This window comes from Hakea prostrata, chromosome 8, assembly GCF_041222555.1.
Source record: "Hakea prostrata isolate BN-2017 chromosome 8, UWA_Hpros_2, whole genome shotgun sequence".
NCBI lineage: Eukaryota > Viridiplantae > Streptophyta > Magnoliopsida > Proteales > Proteaceae > Hakea > Hakea prostrata.
The window spans coordinates 50843382-50863803 of NC_142607.1; the positions used below are offsets into that span (position 1 = coordinate 50843382).

Consider the following 20422-nt stretch of genomic DNA (forward strand, 5'->3'; position numbering starts at 1 on the left):
AGAAATGAAGTCAAAACCAAAATGTCTAAATGCAAGCTCCCAGATCTTACAATATTTTAATGGTGATAGACAATGATATTCGGTGAAATCTCCAATGAATATTTCTTTCTGTAATAGTGTCCATTGAATTGGATTTTGGGGTTTCTTTGATTGGGGAAGTTGCGTGCTACACATATATATATGAATAAATCCACGAATTTGCTGTCAATACTCATCCTCAGTTTTGCTATCTTCTTCTTCTTCATCATCTACAGAAACCCATCCGATTCTCTCCAAAACATGGCAGAAGAATTGCCCAAATCCATTTTTGGTTTCACTATCAAGGTACATGGTTTTTCTCTGCTATTTTATCTTTGGATGCATCTTTTTCCCTTTTGTTTTATTGGGTTTTCTCATTTTCCTCTGATTTGAAGGCCCTATTGTCTGATTTGTTCAATTTAGGTTTCACTATTTGTTTTCTGTTTTACAGTATGAGGTCTCTTTATACTGAAATGGGTTTAGTGGTTTTCTACTGAATCATGCTTTTCTATCACGATGTCTTTCTGCTTGGTCTTTTATAATTGGGAAATGAATTGCAACAGGATATCAATGGAAATGATGTTGACTTGAGCTCTTACAGTGGAAAGGTTCTTATGATCGTCAATGTTGCCTCAAAATGGTATTTTGTTTATCTAACAACCGCTTGATTTAGCCATCAATGTAATATCTAACTTGTTCTTCTCAGGAAAGTTGTATATTCTGGTATTTTCTCAATTATATATTGGTGAATGCTATATGCTCGCTAAATTGCGAGGATGAAATTATCTCATAAATCTCAGTGATTAGTGTATTTCGTAGTATAGGCGATCCTATGAGTGTATTGCTTGTTTTTGGGACTCATTCATTACTGGGAATACAGTTATACTGTTGGGAATTAGGGTTTCTCTATATTGTAATTCAGCAAAAACCCTATATTTGGAGTGTCATCTCATAATGAGCAATGAGGTATCAGTAAGGTTTTTGTAATTTCTTCATCAGAATAGTGGCAGCAGTCGTTGCTCGGCCACAGAAGAAGTTCATCTTGAGTGAAACATCGCCTACTACCATTCTGCTGCTTTTTACATTCCAAATGCTCCTCCTTGGTTGATTCAAGTAATTGGCGATTCAGCCTGAGAATAAGACTGATGAATTTACAGTGAGGCGATGTACTTGACTGCCATTTGATTGTAGTAGGAGTTATTTCTGAGGCATTAAGACAAACACTGAAGATGTTTCTTTGCACCTTAAGTTCACCCTCACTTTACAAGCTTTAATGACATATAATCAAGTATTTTCTAGCATTTACAAATTTAGTATCCTCAATGTCCACCTATGTCTATCATTATTGTGAGATTCCAGGGATGTTTGTTGAAGGGCTAAGATAATTTTTGTTGAACTTCTGAAAACTTGATTTACTAGTTCAATTGTTATGCAGTATTTGAGCATTAAAGAAGAAAAGAACGAAATAGAAAAACAAAACAGAAATAATAGAAAAACGAAACAGAAATAAGTCTAGCAGACTTTATAAGGTTTATGATTCTGTTCAAGTCTTTTCAATGATAAAGATGATATTCACTGACTTAAAATATCCAGTTAACTTAGGTGATTGCATCATTGAAAATTTTATTGAAAAAATATATATTGGAAAATGACAATCACACTGCCGGTATTGTATGTCTTCTTAAGGTATTGACATGTCAGGCCCTCTATATTGCGAACTCTGTGGTGCTCCATCAGGTGCTCGCATTGACTTGGCATTAGAGATTCAATCCTGCACTAGCAGTGTGTTGATTCCATCCCTTTTGTATATTGAGTGTCTTTCTTGCTTAGGCTTGGTTGTTGTAAATCATTGGAAATCTTGAGATAAATTAAATAACTGCTCCTGATTAGGTTTCATGTGTATTTGCAGTGGTTTAACTCATTCAAACTACAAGGAACTGAACATTTTGTATGAAAAGTACAAGAACCAAGGTCTGATTGCTGCCTTAGTCATTTACATTTAAAATTAGTTTTGGGAGTCACATTGTTGATCATCCTTCTGCCAGGCTTTGAGATTCTAGCATTTCCCTGCAACCAGTTTGCTGGTCAAGAACCTGGAAGTAATGATGAAATCAAAGAAGTTGCCTGCACAATGTTCAAAGCTGAATTCCCCATCTTTGATAAGGTATATTAGATGTCAAACAATGATAGAGATGTAGTTCTCATATAAGTTTGCGTCTGAACTGCATTAGCCTTTTTTAGTTTCTGTTTTTTTGTTCAGTGATTCATGAGTTTAGCTTCACGTTGATGATTATAATTCTAACTCAATACAAGTGTTCCCACAGCTACCTTGTCTACGGTCATGAAAGGATCTATTTCCTGAAACAGAGTCCTGATTTAAACCATAGGATAAGTTTAGAAATATGAGATTTCTTGGTCATCAAACTAAAAGTTCTTGAGGTTTTGAATTTTTTCAAAGTTATTTTTAAGATTGGAGAAGAAAATTTGTTTTCCTTCTCAGGATCCCTGGATATTCAATCTTTGCAATTACTTTATGAAATATAGATTCTACTGAAGGCAGCTAAAGAAGTGCATGAGGAGAAAGACAGGAACTTCTTGTGCCATGCATATGTTGGACATAGGGAACTATGCAGTATCCACCACTTGATGGTTTTCCCCACATAGATTTTACAGGCTAAAATGCTGAGTGATTTGATAACAACTTGCCATACAACCACGTTGCCTATGTTAAGTTGTGGATATCAGTTGTTAACCGATGTAATTGATCTTTCTAGGTGGGAGGAATTTACAGCCCCTCCTGAAGATTTTCCCAACATGAACAGGAATAGAAAAGTATTATTGGCCAGAGAAAGTAAAACAGAGCTTGATCTTTCTCCAATACATAAAGAACCCAAAACCTGAGTTTGAATTAGAATGTTGTTAATGTCTGTTTTCTGGATATTTTAGGTTGAGGTGAATGGCAAGAATGCAGCCCCAATCTACAAGTACCTAAAATCTGAGAAAGGTGGGATTTTTGGGGATGGCATTAAGTGGAACTTCACAAAGTTTCTTGTGGACAAAAATGGGAAGGTTGTGGAGAGATATGCTCCCACCACAGCTCCTCTGAAGATTGAGGTTTCAAAAATTCTACTTTTCTCCTCTGTCTTTTTCTTTGTAAGGAAATAGTTATTTTCATCTAATTTGTTATTGCCCCTGTTTCCCTTGCAGAAAGACATCCAAAATCTGTTGGCAGCTTCATAGTTCAACTGGTGCACAACACATCAAGAAGAAATTAATGTTGTTTCAGAAAGCGAAAATGTTGTCTTTCAAAAATTACTGTGATTAGTTTGTGTAAGGGATTCTGGGACATGTTACTAGGCATTAATAGATCAATAAGTGTTTATGTATTTATACTTGCCACAATTCAGTGACATGTTACTGGGCATTAATAGATCAATAAGTGGTTATGTATTTATACTCACCACAATTCTACAACACTCGTAGTGATTACCGTTTCATGGTTTTGTTGTCTGTTGCATCTCAAGGTGCTAAGAGTAGTATTAGAGAGCAATTAACAAAGAGAACATTTCCTGCATATGGTAAAACTTGTACCATCATTAGGGTTGTTCGAGTGCTAATGACCAACACCTCTTAGTATAGAGGTAATGGGTTCAACTTTTGTTGATGATATATTTAATATCCCCATCTCCAATATATACAAAGTGCCCTTCAGGTTGATTTTTCTCCTACCATTTGAGTGGTTAGTCTCTTCAACCTAGTTTTGCATGTATGTTCTTACTGTATTTTCCAAAGGCGTCTTTAAAACATGGATCAAGGTAGTTGCAATAGAAGGATACTTCATTGCATTAGAAGGAAAACACCACCCCTAATTTGATCAGGTATGGGATTCATAAATGTCACACTTTGAGACCTGTTCTCAAGGCTCAAAGGATTCGAGATTCAACTATGGGAAAGAGGATTTGAAAATTTTATGGGAAGTAGAAGTTTTATGACCTATCAGTTAACTTGTTCTAATTTTCCCCCAGTTGGTCTACCATGTCAAACAAGGGAATGCATTCAACTATAAACAGATTCAATAATGTACTAGTTCCGTACAAAATTGGGCACCAGGACATACTCATTGCACAGGGCTCTCCCATTGTGGGCTCTTGGTAGGGTTTTCTGCGGCTTTATCAAGCTTGGATCCTCCATCAACATGGAGAGAAAATAAAATTAACCCACAGTTAAATTCATAATGCAGGTAGAATCATGTTTCGAATGAGAAGATTTGGATTCATATACTTTTGAAATTTTTCTAAAAGAAGGAATTTGTTTTTAGATTTGACACGTAAATCTAATTATGTGGTTGAAATTTTTTTCTCTTGTGTCATTGTGTGTGGGTAGAGGATCCAAAAACCGTTTTAAGGACTTAAAACCTTATATTGATGACAAAATGAGAAAGTTAAAATAAAAACCCAAACCATTTATAGACAAGGAAATTGAACAAAGGCATATTTTGAGTTTGGACTTTTCCACCATACAATAAAAGTAAAGCAAACTTTTGAGTGCTGACAAAATGAATTCAAAATAGAATTTTCAGTAGAAAAGTATGAAGGAAGCACAGACTTCAACACAAAAACCTATCCAGCTTTGGTTCGAATTTTTCCTCCGTTCATTGTTTAGACTCGATTGTAGACTTTGTGTTTAGGTTGGATTCAACTCGTTAAATCATTACCAACGAAACAAAGACCACAAAATTTCAGTGCCAGATCCACCAGATTCATGTTCATGATGGTATCTTTTGGCCAGTATACCACCAGAGAGAAAAAAATTATAATAAGAAAATGAAAAAGATGATATGTTTGGACAAGCTACATCCAACGTGTCTCAACAGTCACTCACCATACACTAAATCCATTTCTGTTCTATTTCTGATTCTTCTGAGAGTTCCAGAGAAAGACACTGGTGTTATAGAGCTGGAAATGTTGATCTCCATTTACAGCTCTGCGATATCTAATTCTTGTGGATTCTCTTTCTCTTTCCGTGATGATTCGTTGAACTTGGGTTCTTTGCCAAAGAAGAGGAGGTCTCTCTCATGGGCTTTCTCGCAACTTCATTCACCTCGGTAATCAGAAACTTAAACTGCAGTTTCTCAGTTTGTCTCCATTATCGACTTCTATCTGATGATTGCTACATTTTCTTCAATTCTACACCACCAAGGTTTTATTCTATGTGTAATGAATCCTTAGAAACCCTAGAGTCCACTGGAACCTGTGGTGAAGAAACTGTTGCACTTATTTCAGAAAGTATTCAAAGAAAGGCAAAATAGTATATGATTGTAGTTTGATTGAAAACAGAGTTTTTAATAAGATGCAATAAAAGTACTTCTTTTCAATTATGAATTTCTTAAGGTGACTGAAGAAATAGTCAATGCACCTACAATAGAATGTCAGTGACTCAAATGACTAACATTTTGATTACATAGTGAAAACACACTCCTCACCAAGGAAAAGCAAAAGAAATTTCTAAATAGGATATCATTACAAAGTGAAGATTAGTGTGTAATTTAAACTGGAATTGATTGGTTCTTGAGTCCATTACCACCAGAGGAGGCAGGGTCTACCGACATAAAATAGTTCAGGGGGAGAAGCAGAGTTTTGTTTATTTGAGATAAGACAGCATTGAGGGAACTGGAGTTGGGTGGGCTTGAGTTTCATCTATATTTATTTAGAAATGAAAGGAAAGGGATTGTATTTGTGGATCTTATTGGGAGTTTGTGGAGCAAATGATGAGAGTATTGGAAGCAAAAAAGTGGATTCAATCTAGCTCCATAGTAGCTTTCAGAATCCCACCTACAAATACAAGTGCAGGCTTAAACCAGCATTTGAAAACCTTCTATAAAGTCCAAAGTAACTATCACATCTGTCCCTAGCCACAACAGTAATTTGGTCTTCCCTCATACTCAAAACCCTCAAATCTGATCCAACAATTTGAAGGGAAAATGCTGATGTGTGAATCAAAATAGAAACCAACTTTAAGGATTAGAAACACAGGTACAACTTCACAAGCACAAAGCATATCACCATTAAACAAGGATTACGTTCTCGGATTCTCCACTAATCATGTAGACCTCATATATGCATAAACACCTGAATTTGAGATGTGAACCTCTGTTCTATATGTTTCATCTTAAAGAGAGCTTTTTCACTGTTGTCTGTGAAAAAGGGTTCTTCCTTTAGTTAATTTCTGCTGTTTGGATCAGCTTGTGATGTGCAAGAACATATTTTTGTCATTATAATATGTTAAGTTATTTTAATTAAATTGACCAAGAATATGCTCCTGTCAATCATTTCTATATATCCATCTCTCTCATATACACCTACAGAGAGATAATCATTACAATGTTCCAGCACAAGTGAATGTTAGTATCAGCTAGAATTCAATCAATTCTTCTTCTAGTCCAAAGATTTTTTAACCAGACAGTCTTGTTCAAGTTCACAAAGACCTTTTGACTCATTGAGAATATCAACCATCCCAGAAACAGAGAACTGATCGAGTCCAAGGAAAATAACGCAAGTAAAAAAGACAACATCAAATGCAAAGAAAGCCAACTAGAACAAATTCCAGAGTTTGATCTCAATCCCTTCCCCGAGCTATCGATGTCAAAGCATAAGTATAATCATACTCTGCAGAAATTGTTAGAGTTGCAGAGACTCGATGAAGTGATGTGGAGAAAATATGATCGAACCTGGTTCATACTTGGTTTGACCTTCGACTCCGGTCGGGATGAAAGGAATCGACTCGCTTCCGAGGGAGCCGGGTCCAGGAGATAGCTTGCTGAGGAAGAAAACTAAACCAACAACAAGCACGCCCTAATCCGACTTATGGATTAGGTTAATTACCCTAATGATGGCAGACACAACTTGACGGCTGTCACTTATCACTATTGAAGGGATAATCATCAGATAACCGTGAGGTTATCTCAGGAGTCCTGTACTAGTTCAAACTAGTAGAAGTCTATCGCTCAACGGATCTAACTGTTAGAATCCAACGACTATCCAAAGAAGGCTCAAATACATCCAACGAAGAAGATTCGAAGGTACACTCTATATAAACATCACTTACCTACAAGGTAAAGGAGAGATCCAGATCCATACACACACATTTGGACGTAAACACTCAGATGCTTATGATCTAAATCGTATTCCAGATACTCCTTCCTTAGCTCTGCGCTTCTAGCAGAGCCGTTTGTGATTAAGTTCATCGACTGACTTAGCCTTCGGAGGTGGACTCCCGACCCCAGCGGTCGGGCCACATCTGACGCTTTCTTTTTGCAGATCATTCTAAGGAGATCTAAGGGCTGAGCAGATTTTGGACGCATCATTTGGCGCCGTCTGTGGGAAACGATTCAGAAAGCTATGGTGACTAGATCAGGAGCAGCAGCCGCTACACAACGCGATATTGGTGTCCAAATCCCTGGAGAAAATAATTCAGATATTCCTTAGGGAAGTTTACCACCTCTCGAAGTAGATGGCGGTCAAAGGGGAAATAATCCTTCAGAGACACTCCATAATCAATTGGATCAAGTGAAGATCCAACTTTTGGAAGAAGGCGCGTATTGCCACGGGATCAGAGATTGACTGAAGATCAGAATATTTGTCAAAATTTTCGTGAAGGTGACCGAGTGCCTAGGAGAATCGATGATTTACCAAGGCGAGAGATCGGTTTGACAAACCACAAGAAAGTACAATCGATTCGAATACAAGGTTGGTTACAGGAGTGAGAACTCACTCACCAACTGTTAGACGAGCTGTTCGTGATGAGCGGGCTTTTCGTGATGAACGGGCTGTTCGTGATGATCGAGTAGTTCGGGATGATCGTTTTGTTCGAGGTCATGATCGTATTGCAGAGGATCATTCAACTCAAATCAATCAGGAATTGGCCAATATTAATCAGAAGCTGGGACAATTGGCTAGAGGAAGGATAACTGATGATATCTATTCAATTATTCGAAAGACCCCTTTTGCCGAGCCTATTGCGGGATACCAGTTTCCTCACAATTTCCGCTTGCCAACTTTTTCCACATTCGATGGCTCTGGAGATCCTACGGCCCACATCGGTTATTATCAGCAGACTATGGCAATTGCAGTAATTCTGATGAAATTCTCTGCAGGGTTTTTGGTTCATTTTTAACCGAAGTGGCGCAAAAATGGTTTTCGAACCTTCCATCGGGAATGATCGTGAATTTTGATGAGTTGGCGCGCAAATTCATAGGGCGATTCCAGAGTGGAATCCAGATAAAAAAGATCGAGGAAACCTTGTTTACTATAAGACAAGGGAAGAGCTAATCGATCCGAGAATATCTGAAAAGATTCAATAGAGTTACGATGGAGATAGAGAATCTAGATGAGCAAGTAGCTAAAACTGCTTTGTTCACTGGACTCACTAACCGAAGACTCATGGAGTTATTACTTCAGGATATGCCTACAACTTATGCTGAGTTGGTACAGAGATGCCAAAAGTAGGCTGAAGTCACGGAAATCTTAGATGCACGCCAAGAGGACAATAAAGCCTCCACCAAAGAACAAAAGGCTCCTGAGAACAGGCAGAAGCCAAAGCAGAATGTTCGTGATCGGGTTGGAAAGCCTCAGGCATGGCGGTAGAGATCTCCAGGCAAAAGTGAGTATACTCCATTAAATACTCCTCGGGCTGATATTTTGAATATCATTAAGAAGCGGAATATTTTGAAGTGGCCTCCAAAGATTCCTTTAAAACCTGGAGAGCAACAGGATCGAGAAAAATATTGTCGTTTCCACAAGGATTACGGTCATTATACCAATGATTGTCGTCATTTGAAGGCGGATATTGAGAGATTAATATCTCAGGGACATTTGTCCAATTTTTTTAACAAGAGAAGAGAGGAGCCACGTGAAGCGGGCCCCAAGAGGAACCGTTCGGTTAGTCCAGAACAATCGAAGGAGGCTCCGAAGTCTAAAAAAGGTAAGGAGGTGATTGATGCTACTCGGTCACCGATCCTAAGGGCCGGCGGCCCGATCCACACCTTTCGGAGGCCCCGAACCGCACTCCGGAGGTTGAAAACAAAATCTAAATTTTTGGGGGAACCGGAGAAACGCAGAAGCGTAAGAGGCCGAATGGTGAAAATTCTATCACCTTTGGCGAAGAAGATGAGAGAGGGATCTGTCCAGTTGGACCTATCGATTGGGAGTTTTCCCAAGGAAGCTACCGTCCGAATAAATTTTTTGGTGGTTCGGGAACTTCCAGCTTACAATGTTATCCTCGGGTGGCCATCTTTGTCCAAGCTAGGTGCTATTGTTTCTACGAAGCATCTGAAGGTAAAATTCCCGACTGAGATGGGAATTGGTCAAGTTTCATCTTGACCAGAGGATCTCTCGACAATGCTATGTTGCCTATTTGAAAGACAAAGAGGGCCCAAGGAAGGTGACTGCCATACCAATAGAAGTACGGGATGATTGGGAAGAAGCAGAAATGCAAAGGCCCGAGCCGGTAGAAAAGCTAGAGCAAATCCAATTGTTTACTGATAATACAGAAAGGATTACTTACATCGGATCTGAGCAGCTGGAAGAGTTCAAAGGAGAGTTGAAGTCTTTTCTTCAACAAAATAGTGATGTATTCGCATGGTCTGCTGAAGACATGCCAGGAATCGATCGGAGTGTTGTAGAGCATAAACTCTGGATAGATCCAAAGGTGAAACCAATAGTCCAAAAGAGGAGAAATTTCTTCATAGAAAAGTACGAAGCCGTTCGGGGTGAAGTTGAAAAACTGAAGAGTTCTGGTTTCATAGAACCAATTGAATGCCCAACTTGGTTAGCCAACGTGGTAATGGTCAAGAAGGCGAATGGGAAGTGGAGGATGTGTACAGATTACACCGACCTCAATAAGGCTTGTCCTAAAGATTGCTATCTGTCGCCCAGGATTGACCTCTTGATAGATGCAACTGCAGGATATGAAACCTTGAGTTTCATGGATGCCTACTCGGGGTATAATCAGATCCTCATGAATAAGGAGGATGAAAAATTTACGGCTTTCATGACTGATCGTGAAAGCTTCTATTATAAAGTCAATGCCGTTTGGCCTGAAAAATGCAGGAGCTACATATCAGAGGGCCGTCAACAAGATATTCAAAGACCTAATCGGGAAAAATGTTGAGGCCTATGTTGACGATATGCTGGTAAAAAGCATTGCAAGGGCAAAGCATATCGCAGATTTAACAGAAGTATTCGCAGTACTGCGAAAATATCAAATGAAGCTGAATCCGAAGAAATGCGCCTTTGGAGTATCTTCAGGCAAATTCTTGGGCTTCATGGTGTCACAGAGAGGTATTGAGGCTAATCCAGCCAAGATACAAGCTTTAATTGATATGGAAGCCCCAAAAACTGTTCGGGATGTGCAGTGCTTGACGGGGAGAATTGCTGCTCTGAACCGTTTCATCTCAAAATCTGGAGAAAAGTGTCTATCATTTTTTAAGGCACTTAAAGATTTAAGGGGAAGCAAGGAAGCGAATTGGACAGAAGAGTGCCAGAGAGCTTTCGAGGAATTAAAAGAAACATTGGCAAGACCACCGCTTTTATCCCGACCCGAAAGGGCAGAAGTCTTACAGATTATATTTAGCAGCATCCCTTTCAGCGGTCAGTGCGGTACTCGTTCGGGAGAAGGATAAAAAGCAATGGCCGATTTATTATGTCAGCCACGTATTACTTGATGCGGAGATGCGGTATTCTCAGATCGAGAAGGAGGCTCTAGCTCTTATGACAGTAGCTAGGAAGCTACGGCCATACTTTCAGGCTCATTCGATAGAGGTATTTACAACTTTCCCTCTTAGTAAAGTTCTTCGTAAACCTGATTTGTCTGGAAGGATGGTGGCCTGGTCGGTTGAAATCAGTGAGTTTCAAGTAAGCTTTAAGCCTAGAACGGCAATCAAAGCTCAGGCACTAGCCGATTTTGTAGTAGAAACTACTGCACCAATGGAGAACATTGTTGAAGAGCCCACTATACCAACCATTGGGGAAGTATATGTGGACGGTTCGAGTAATAAAGACGGAGCAGGGGCTGGAATTCTTTTGAAGAGTCCAGCAGGATTTATCATTCGATATGCATTGAGATTTGCATTCGAAGCTAGCAATAATGAAGCAGAATATGAAGCCCTACTAGCTGGACTCAGACTGTCAAAAGCATTGGCGGTAGCAGATGTAACTATTTATAGTGACTCTCAGCTTATTGTCAATCAAGTTCAGGGTGAGTATGGTATTAAAGAACCTTGCTTGCAGAAATATCGAGAGATTGTGCAAGCATTGCAAAAAGAATTCAAGAATTTGAAGGTATGTCAAATTCCAAGGACAGAAAACACAGTGGCAGGCGAGCTATCCCGATTAGCCAATGCCAAAGAGAAAAATTTAGACCCTTCGGTCTACATTGAAGAGATAACATTTCCAAGTTTCACGAGAAAGAAATTCTTACATTGAAGCAGAGCGTTGCTGGATGGATCCAATAATTGAATATCTGAGAGATGATAAACTACCGGAGGATCCAAAAGAGGCGAGATTAGTCAGAGTACGGTCAGCGAGATTCATCATACAAAACGGGAGGTTGTACAGAAGATCTTATTCTGGACCCCTTCTGAGATGTTTAGGTCCCGAAGGAGCGGAGTCGGCTCTGGCCGAGGTACATGAAGGGATTTGTGGCGCTCACATGGGTGGACGAGCCCTGGCCCACAAAATCCTAAGACTTGGGTTATATTGGCCTAAGATCCAACAAGCTGCTATGGAATATGTTCGCCGGTGTAGCAATTGTCAAGTCCATGCTACAGTATCCAAACTCCCAGCGGAAACCATGACGTCAATTCTAGATCCCATCCCTTTTGCGATGTGGGGAATCGATATCATAGGTAAATTCACCAAGGCGTCAGGCGGAAGAGAATATCTGATAGTAGCAATTGACTACTTCACTAAGTGGGTTGAGGCCAGCGCCTTAACAACAATTACTGAAAGAAAGGTGGAGAAGTTTGTGCTTGAGTCAATCATCTATCGCTTTGGGATACCAAAGATAATCGTTACTGACTATGGTACCCAATTTGACTGTCCACAATTCAAGCAATTCTGTGGAACTTACATGATCGAGCATCGTATGTCATCAGTGGCATACCCCCAGAGTAATGGACAAGTAGAGGTTACTAACCGAACGCTGCTTGAGGGAATAAAGAGAAGACTTGAGGACGACAAAGCCTTATGGGTCGAAGAACTGCATAATGTACTGTGGGCCTACCGAACTACGGTTCGAACACCCACAGGAGAAACTCCATTCAGGTTGGCTTATGGATCCGAAGCATTGGCACCTGTGGAAGTAATGGCGGGAACATTGCGGGACAGAGAGTTCGAAGAAAAAGTGAACGAGCAAGGATTGATTGATAGTCTTGATTTATTGGATGAAGTTCGGGCAAAAGCAATAGCACGAACTCAACATTTTCAACGAAGAATAGCATCACATTATAATGCCCGAGTAAAGAATCGTCGATACTTAGCAAGAGATTTGGTATTGAGAAATACCTTAGCTTCAGATCCACGCCATCAAAGAAAATTGGACCCTTCTTGGGAAGGACCATATATGGTTATAAAACCAGTCGGTTCGGGAGCTTACAAGCTGAAGAACATGACAACCCAAAAGGAGTTGGATCATTCGTGGAATGCCAGGCATCTGAAATTTTTTTATCCTTGAAGATTATCAATTTTGTTCGTGATGTAAGAAATTTCAACTCAATCAATGCAATTTTTGGTTTTCAACAACTATCTTTTGATTGGGGGGCATCATACACCACACTCAAGAACAGATCCAGCCACAAGGCATCGGATGAAAATCCGAGTGAGTCCCTTCATGTACTTATTGTATTTTTTAGGAATTTCTTAAGTCAAGGCATCGGATGAAAATCCGAGTGAGGTCCTTCCACAAAGCGTCGGTTTAACACCCGAGTAAGTTCCTTATTAGACTTATTGAATCCGGAATATCTCTAAGTAAAGGCATCGGTTTAAAACCCGAGTGAGTTCCTTCTCAGACTTATTGAATTTCTCAGGAAATCTCTAAGTAAAGGCATCGGTTTAAAACCCGAGTGAGTTCCTTCTCAGACTTATTGAATTTCTCCGGAAATCTTTAAGTAAAGGCATTATAAGACCTACTGCTACAATGACTCAAATGACTAGCAAAGTTCAAAGATGAAATTTAATTCTTTATTTCTTTAAACGACTATAAGAGGCCAACCTTTACAACCAGCATATATATAAACAAGTGTTGGGGTACAATCTTCACTCGGTCAAATGAGAAAGACATCATCAATAAGTTACAAGATTGAAAGAACTTTGCCAGAAGTAATACAGAGTCAGGAAGCAACTCAAATTCAGGAAGAAAAAGAACAGAGTCGGGAAAATCCTCTGCAATTCCATATTCTTTATCCAGCTTGACCGGAAGAAGTCTGATCTTTGATGAAACCTGTACTCAAGCCAAGTTCTTCGTAACTGAATCCTTGGAGAGGAGCATAAGGAGGGGAATCATCGAGATAATACATGATATCCGGATCCGGGGGCGGAGGATCAATCTTATCCTTGGTCCAGTCAGGAGAAGGAAGACCCAGCTTGGCAAACACTTCAGGATGACAAACAGCGCTATAGGGAGTCGTATCGAAAATTTTGAGGATCTTTCCTTAATATCGATTCCCATACTTCGTTTTCGCCATCGCGGTATGCCTGCAAGTTATAAGCATTCAGCATGTCAACAAAGGGCTTACTATGCAAATACTTGAAGATGCAAGCTCTGCGAACGTCAGTTGGAAGGGATTCAGGCAAGGGAATGTTAGCTTGCCTTTGGGGTAACGCTTCAGATCCTTTCGCCCCTGACTTTCCTACTTCTCGTTCCAGCCGCCGGATCTTCTCCCTAGCATCATCCAAATCTGAACGGAGATGCTCAATCACAGAGTTCTTCTCTACTGCAACCTCCCAAGCTAATTTCCTAAGGCGAGCAATTTCAACGTCCTTAGCTTTGGAGTCTTCCCGAAGCCTGGAAACTTCATTACTCAGTTTACTGAGTCTAGAGGCTGCTTCCACTTGGTTGTGGAAGTTGCCAGTGAGACTCCTGCAAACAACTTCCGAGTTAGACAAGAGTAAAAGAATAATCTTCAGCATCAAAAGATAATGAAGAAAAACTTACATCACCAGTGACTTCATAAAGTCATCGTCTAGAAGTTTGGAAAGAACTCTGCTTTGGCTAGGCATTTGAGCAGCAATGCACCACTCCAGTGCTTTGTCAAACTCGTTTGACACTAATTCAGACTTCCTCAGGGGAGGAGAAGGATGAGCTACATCAAGAGAAGGATGAGCTGCATCATCCACCAACCGACGGCGCCTCCTAGTGGCAAAATCCTCCGGCTCCAAAGAAAGAGAGGAAGAGGATGCCAAACAAGCACTAGAGTTGGAAATAGAAGCAACACTTGCTGGGACCGCGCCTTCGTCAGATGCCAACATAGTTGCCTCAGATGTCCGAAGGGTCTCCTTCGAAGAATCCCGAATGGTTTCTCCAACAGTGACATCAACAGCACAGGCAACGACGAAAGATCAAGATCTTCTTGGGAAGATCGAACGGTCTCTTCAGGCGGAGGGAGCGTAGGAGTCTCCTTACGCTTAAAAGATTCATCAGATGCAATCACCTCACTGGCGGCAATCTGCGTCGGTACTGGGACAGTCTTCTTGCAGGACTTCGCCCTAATAAAGCTCAAATCGATTATGGGAGGCACTGCAAGTACAGAAAAGGCAGTATCAGTACGAAAATCCAACAACATTCAGAAAAAGGGAAAACCTAATTCTCAAATACCCATTAAGTGAACCCCAAGTATTACTACTGTGAAGTTCACTCAGGGAGAAGGAGAAGAGATTCGTGACATGGGCAAAGTAAAAGCTTACTTGTTCAGATGCTGATCGAAAATATTGTTGGAATATGAAAAGTACGAACGCGGCAAAGGAAGACGGAATGTCGTTTTGTTTTGCAAATCTAACTTACAGATAGCAGGATAAATGAGAAGTACCCTTGAGGAACTTAAATAGCCTCAGGGAGTGAGGCAAAGGTTAAGAACCAAAGGCAACCAAAGGACCGGATCAAAGAAACGCTTCGAGTTCTTCAAAAAGTAAGATCGACGTTCAGAGGAAAGCCACGTGGAAATATGCACTGGTACGAGAATACCTCCAACCGTCGCGCCACCACTTAAATGATATTTATATTTCCAACTCGTTGGGAGAAGTGAGTGGTACACAAAAGCAGGGAAACGTTTGGACTTCGTAATAAATGAAGGAGCAGTTGAGAATATGTAAAAGCTGGAAGCTGAAACATCTCTCCCGAACGCCTCTTCATGATATCCCAAAGGTCATCCCTCGTCAAGATACAAGGAGTTAAGTGATAAGTGATAATTTATATCATTTATATTTTATTTCCAAGACAAGCTTTTGGATATAGGATGAGGAAATATTCAGGCAATCATTGGAAAAGTTCTATTTTCATTGATTATGGAGAGTCAAGCTTTACAAAAAAAAAAAAAAACCTTGACTCCCTAAGACTCTTCCTCATTATCGACTGAGGAGTCTTTCTCAGGATCGTCTTCATCAGTCTTCTTTTCAGCGACAGGCTGTGAAGTTTCTTCTTGAAGGGGCGGGGAATCAGCAAGATATTCCTCATAATTCGGGTCAGCTGGAAAAGGATCATCCTCTCCCAAAGCCCAGTCTGGGAAGGCCAACTTAAGCTTCCCAAAGATTTCTTTGTGACACACCTCACGAAATGGAGTTGTGTCAAAGGAAGGATCAGATTCGAGGATCTTTTCCCAAACATCATTCTACCCCACGCGGTAAGCTTGAAGGTTGAAGGCGCCCAGCAGTTTAGAGAAAGGAACGTTGTTCAGGTATTTCCGAACGCAATCCCTTTGAAGCTCTAGTTTGACATGTTCGGGCTTTCTAGGAACTGCCATCTTCAGTATACGTTCGTTCTCTATGGATTTAAGCTCAAGACTGTCACCGAACAACGTAGTAGCTTTCTTCTGTTTCCTAGCCTCGCGCTCGGCAGCAACAGCGCGGGCAACTGAAGAGTCAAGATCCTTTTTCAAGGAAGTCATCTCTTCATTATGCTTCACCTGCAGCTCTTCAACTGCTGCATTCAGCCGGTCTATTTCAGAATTGGCCTTCGCCAAATTCTCTTCACAGGTCTGCAGCAAGGAGCCATTGCGACCAACTCGGCTCAATGCCTCCATTTGTTGGTAAAAGCTCAACACAGCATTCCTGGGGACGAGAAGATTATCAGAAAAATTCATAAGAGATTATGAAAAGCAATTGATGAAAAATCAAGAAGGACGATACCTGGTAGACTGACGAACGAGAGCATCATCTTCCAGAGCTTCAAAGGCCTGACGATCAGCAGGCAGAAGCCCAAGAGAACTCCATTCTGCAGCCTTCTCAGGGTCTTGTGTTGCCCTATCGGTCTGCGTCAGTGTCCACTGGGGGATAAAGATCTCCTCGCAATCTTTATCCTTTTTGGATTTTTTCGGGGCAGAAGCATCAACCGAATCATGCTTCCTTTAAGTTCGAGCGGCGGAAGGGATATCAGACTCTCCCACCATTGTTTTTTTCCCTCTTCCCGAAGCCTCAACCACTGGCTTCAAGTTCCTAATACCCTTGTAGGAAGGGTCGGGAGAGGGAACAGAGATTACTTGTTCAGCAGTTAAGGCTCGAGGCGACCGTTGCTCAACTGTCACAACGGCCCTAGCAGCCTTTGCCCGAAGATTTTCAGGGTTCATTATTGGTGGCACTGCAAAGAAGGACAAAAATCATGATTGCAAAAAGGCATATCATCATCAGAAAATATAAAGATGGTGGTTAAGAAGCTCACGACGAGCCAGTCCCCAGTACTGGAGGATGGAGTTGTATTCCATCTCATATCCATGTATCTCTTGATACCATGGAATTGATTTGATCTTCCTGACGGCCGTTTTGTCTTCTTTGGATAGGGAAAGGACCCGGTTACCCTCAAAGTATGAAGTATACTGTTTCCAGACGGTCGGGAAGTTGAGATCTGATTGAGGTGCTCGACAGAAAAAGTATCGCGTGCGCCATCCTTTGTGATTGGAAGGGCAAGTTCCTTTAGCAAGAATACTGCCCCTCTAGTTAAGCTCAGTCTTATTGCGCTTGGAAAGCACAACCCAACCGGGAGGATGGGAGATAGAAAGAAGATGAAAGTGCACAAAAAGAGCAAGAGAAGGTGTAATGCCAAGTTCAAAGCACAAACCCAAGAAGCCGACGATTAGACGCTAGCTATTGGGAAGGAACATTCCAGGGCAAATGTCCCAGTGATTCAGGATGGCTGCAAACAAAGGATTGAAGAACGGAAAGCGAACCCCGCTTTCCAATGCATCTATATATAGGGAAAATTAGCCTGGAAGGGTCGAATCAACCCTCTCATCAGGGTTTGGAGCCTTAAGTTGGTAAGAGGAAGGAAAATCAAAACCCTGAATGGCCGAAAGAAGAGTTTCCTCCTTATACGAGGAGGCAACAGAATCGGGTCTACCACTAGGTTTGGAAGTTTGTTTTGACCGCCCAGAAGACTCTGCGGTCACCCTAGGAGTCATGGATGGTCCAGACTCAGGAAGGGCAGAGGAAGTTTCAGCTTTTCCTTCTAATCTCTTTTGGTTAACTTCTGCGAAGTCACGCTGATACGGAGGAAATATGATCGAACCTGGTTCATACTCGGTTTGACCCTCGACCCCGGTTGAGATGGAGGGAATCGACTCGCTTCCGAGCGAGCCGAGTCCAAAAGATAGCTTGCTGAGGAAGAAAACTAAATCAGCTACAGGCACGCCCTAATCCGACTAATGGATTAGGTTGATTACCCTAATGGCGGCAGACACAACTTGGCGGCTGTCACTTGTCATTATTGAAGGGATAATCATCGAATAACCGTGAGGTTATCTCAGGAGTCCTCTACTACTTCAAACTAGTAGAAGTCTATCGCTCAACGGATCTAACTGTTAGAATCCAACGACTACCCGAAGAAGGCTCAAGTGCATCCAACGAAGGAGATTCGAAGGTACACTCTATATAAACCTTACTTACCTACAAGGTGAGGAGGACACCAGATCCATATACACACCTTTGGACGTAAACACTCATATGCTTACGATCTAGATCACATTCCCAGTTTTTCATTCCTTAGCTCTGTGCGTCTAGCAGAGCCGTTTGTGATTAAGTTCATCAACTGACTTAGCCTTTGGAGGTGGACTCCCGACCCCAGCGGTCGGGCCACATCTGACGCTTTCGTTTTGCAAGTCATTCCAAGGAGATCTAAGGGTTGAGCAGATCTTGGACGCATCATTTGGCGCCGTCTGTGGGAAGATTTAGAAAGTCATGGTGACTAGATCGGCAGCAGCCGCTGCCCAACGTGAGACTGGTGTTCAAATTCCTGGAGAGAATAATCCAAATATTCCCCAGGGAAGTTTACCACCTCTTGAGGTAGATGGTGGTCAGGGAGGACATGATCCTCTAGAGACATTCCAAGATCAATTGAATCAGGTAAAGATTCAACTCTTGGAGGTGAGTCAAGCACTCCACGTGCTAACCAAACGAGTGGTATTACCACAAGAACCTGATCATCACGATTCAGGGAGGCGTGTATTACCACGGGATCAAAGATTGACTGAAGATCGGAATATCGGTCAAAACTTTCGTGAAGGTGACCGAGGGCCTAGGAGAGTCGACGATCAACCTAGGCGCGACGATCGGTTTGACAGACCACAAGAAAGTACAACCGATTCAAATACAAGGTTGGATACAAGAGTGAAGACTCACTCACCAACTGTTAGACGAACCGTTCGTGATGATCGAGCAGTTCGCGATGAGCGGAATGTTCGTGATGAACGGGCCGTTCGTGATGATCGAATAGCTCGTGATGATCGTATTGTTCGAGGTCGTGATCGTAATGCAGAAGATCATTCGACTCATATTGGTCAGGAATTAGCCAATATCAATCAGAAACTTGGACAATTGGCTAGAGGAAGGATAACTGATGATATTTATTCAGTTATTCGGAAAACCCCCTTTGCCGAGCCAATTGCGGGATATCAGTTTCCCCAACACTTCCGTTTGCCTACTTTTTCTACATTCGATGGCTCTGGAGATCCTACGGCCCACATCGGCTATTATCAGCAGACTATGGCAGTTGCAGGTAATTCTGATGAAATTCTCTGCAGGGTTTTTGGTTCATCTTTAACCGGAGCAGCACAAAAGTGGTTTTCGAACCTCCCTTCTGGAAGGATCGTAAACTTTGATGAGCTGGCACGCAAAGTCATAGGGCGATTCCAAAGTGGAATCCAAGTCAAGAAGACAGAAGAAACCTTGTTTACCATCAGACAAGGAAAGAGCGAATCGATCAGAGAGTATCTGAAAAGATTCAATAGAGTAACAATGGAGATAGAGAATCTGGATGAGCAAGTAGCTAAAACTGCTCTATTCACTGGACTTACTAACCGAAGACTCCTGGAGTTGTTACTACAGGATATGCCTACAACTTATGCTGAGTTGGTATAGAGATGCCAAAAGCAGGCTGAAGTCATGGAGATCTTAGATGCGCACCAAGGAGACAATAAAGCCTCCACTAAAGAGCAAAAGGCTCCTAAGCAAAAGCAGAAGCCAAAGCAGAATGTTCGAGATCGGGTTGGAAAGCCTCAGGCTTGGCGGCAGAGATCTCCCGGTAAAAGTGAGTATAGTCCATTGAATGCTCCTCGGGCTGATATTCTGAATATTTTGAAGTGGCCACCCAAAATTCCTTTGAAGCCTGGAGAGCAGCAGGATGGAGAAAAATATTGTCGTTTCCACAAGGATTACGGTCATTATACTAATGACTGTCGTCATTTAAAAGCAGATATTGAGAGATTAATATCTCAGGGACATTTGTCCAATTTTGTTAGCAGAAGAAGAGAGGAGCCACGTGAAGCTGCCCCAAAAAGGGATCGTTCGATTAGTTCCGAACGAATGAAGGAGGCTCCGAAGTCTAAAAAAGGTAAGGAGGTGATTGATGCTACTCGGTCACCGATCCTTACAATTTTCGGAGGCCCAGAGCCCGAATCACTCCGGAGGTTAAAGACAAAATCTAAATTTGTTGGAACCAGAGAGACGCAGAAGCGGAAGAGGCCAAATGGTGAAGATTCCATCACCTTTGGCGAGGAGGATGAAAGAGGCATTTGTCTACCTCATGATGATGCCATAGTCATCAAGGTAGAGATCGCGCGCCGAGAGGTACATAGAGTTTTAGTTGATACAGGGTCTGTAGCTGACCTAATATCCTATGAAGTGTATCAAAAGCTGAAGGTGGATGAGGA

At 41.5% G+C, this 20422-nt stretch overlaps 1 protein-coding gene and 1 pseudogene across 2 annotated transcripts in view; both read left to right on the top strand.

Annotated features, from left to right (window-relative positions):
* On the top strand, window positions 1-3492 carry LOC149008468 (putative glutathione peroxidase 2). Its single transcript, XM_089166479.1, has 6 exons — window positions 1-324; window positions 582-658; window positions 1928-1989; window positions 2064-2182; window positions 2965-3132; window positions 3226-3492. The coding sequence occupies exons 1-6, from the start codon at window positions 181-183 to the stop codon at window positions 3256-3258; spliced, it is 603 nt and encodes a 200-aa protein (XP_089022605.1). The 5' UTR covers window positions 1-180; the 3' UTR covers window positions 3259-3492.
* A 1447-nt stretch (window positions 3493-4939) lies between these two features.
* LOC149008469 (pentatricopeptide repeat-containing protein At2g27610 pseudogene) overlaps window positions 4940-20422 on the top strand; it is a 44849-nt pseudogene continuing 29366 nt past the window's right edge. Inside the window, exon 1 of the transcript XR_016174987.1 lies at window positions 4940-5122. The product of XR_016174987.1 is annotated as a pentatricopeptide repeat-containing protein At2g27610 pseudogene, transcript variant X2 (transcript). The remainder of the gene's footprint in view (window positions 5123-20422) is intronic.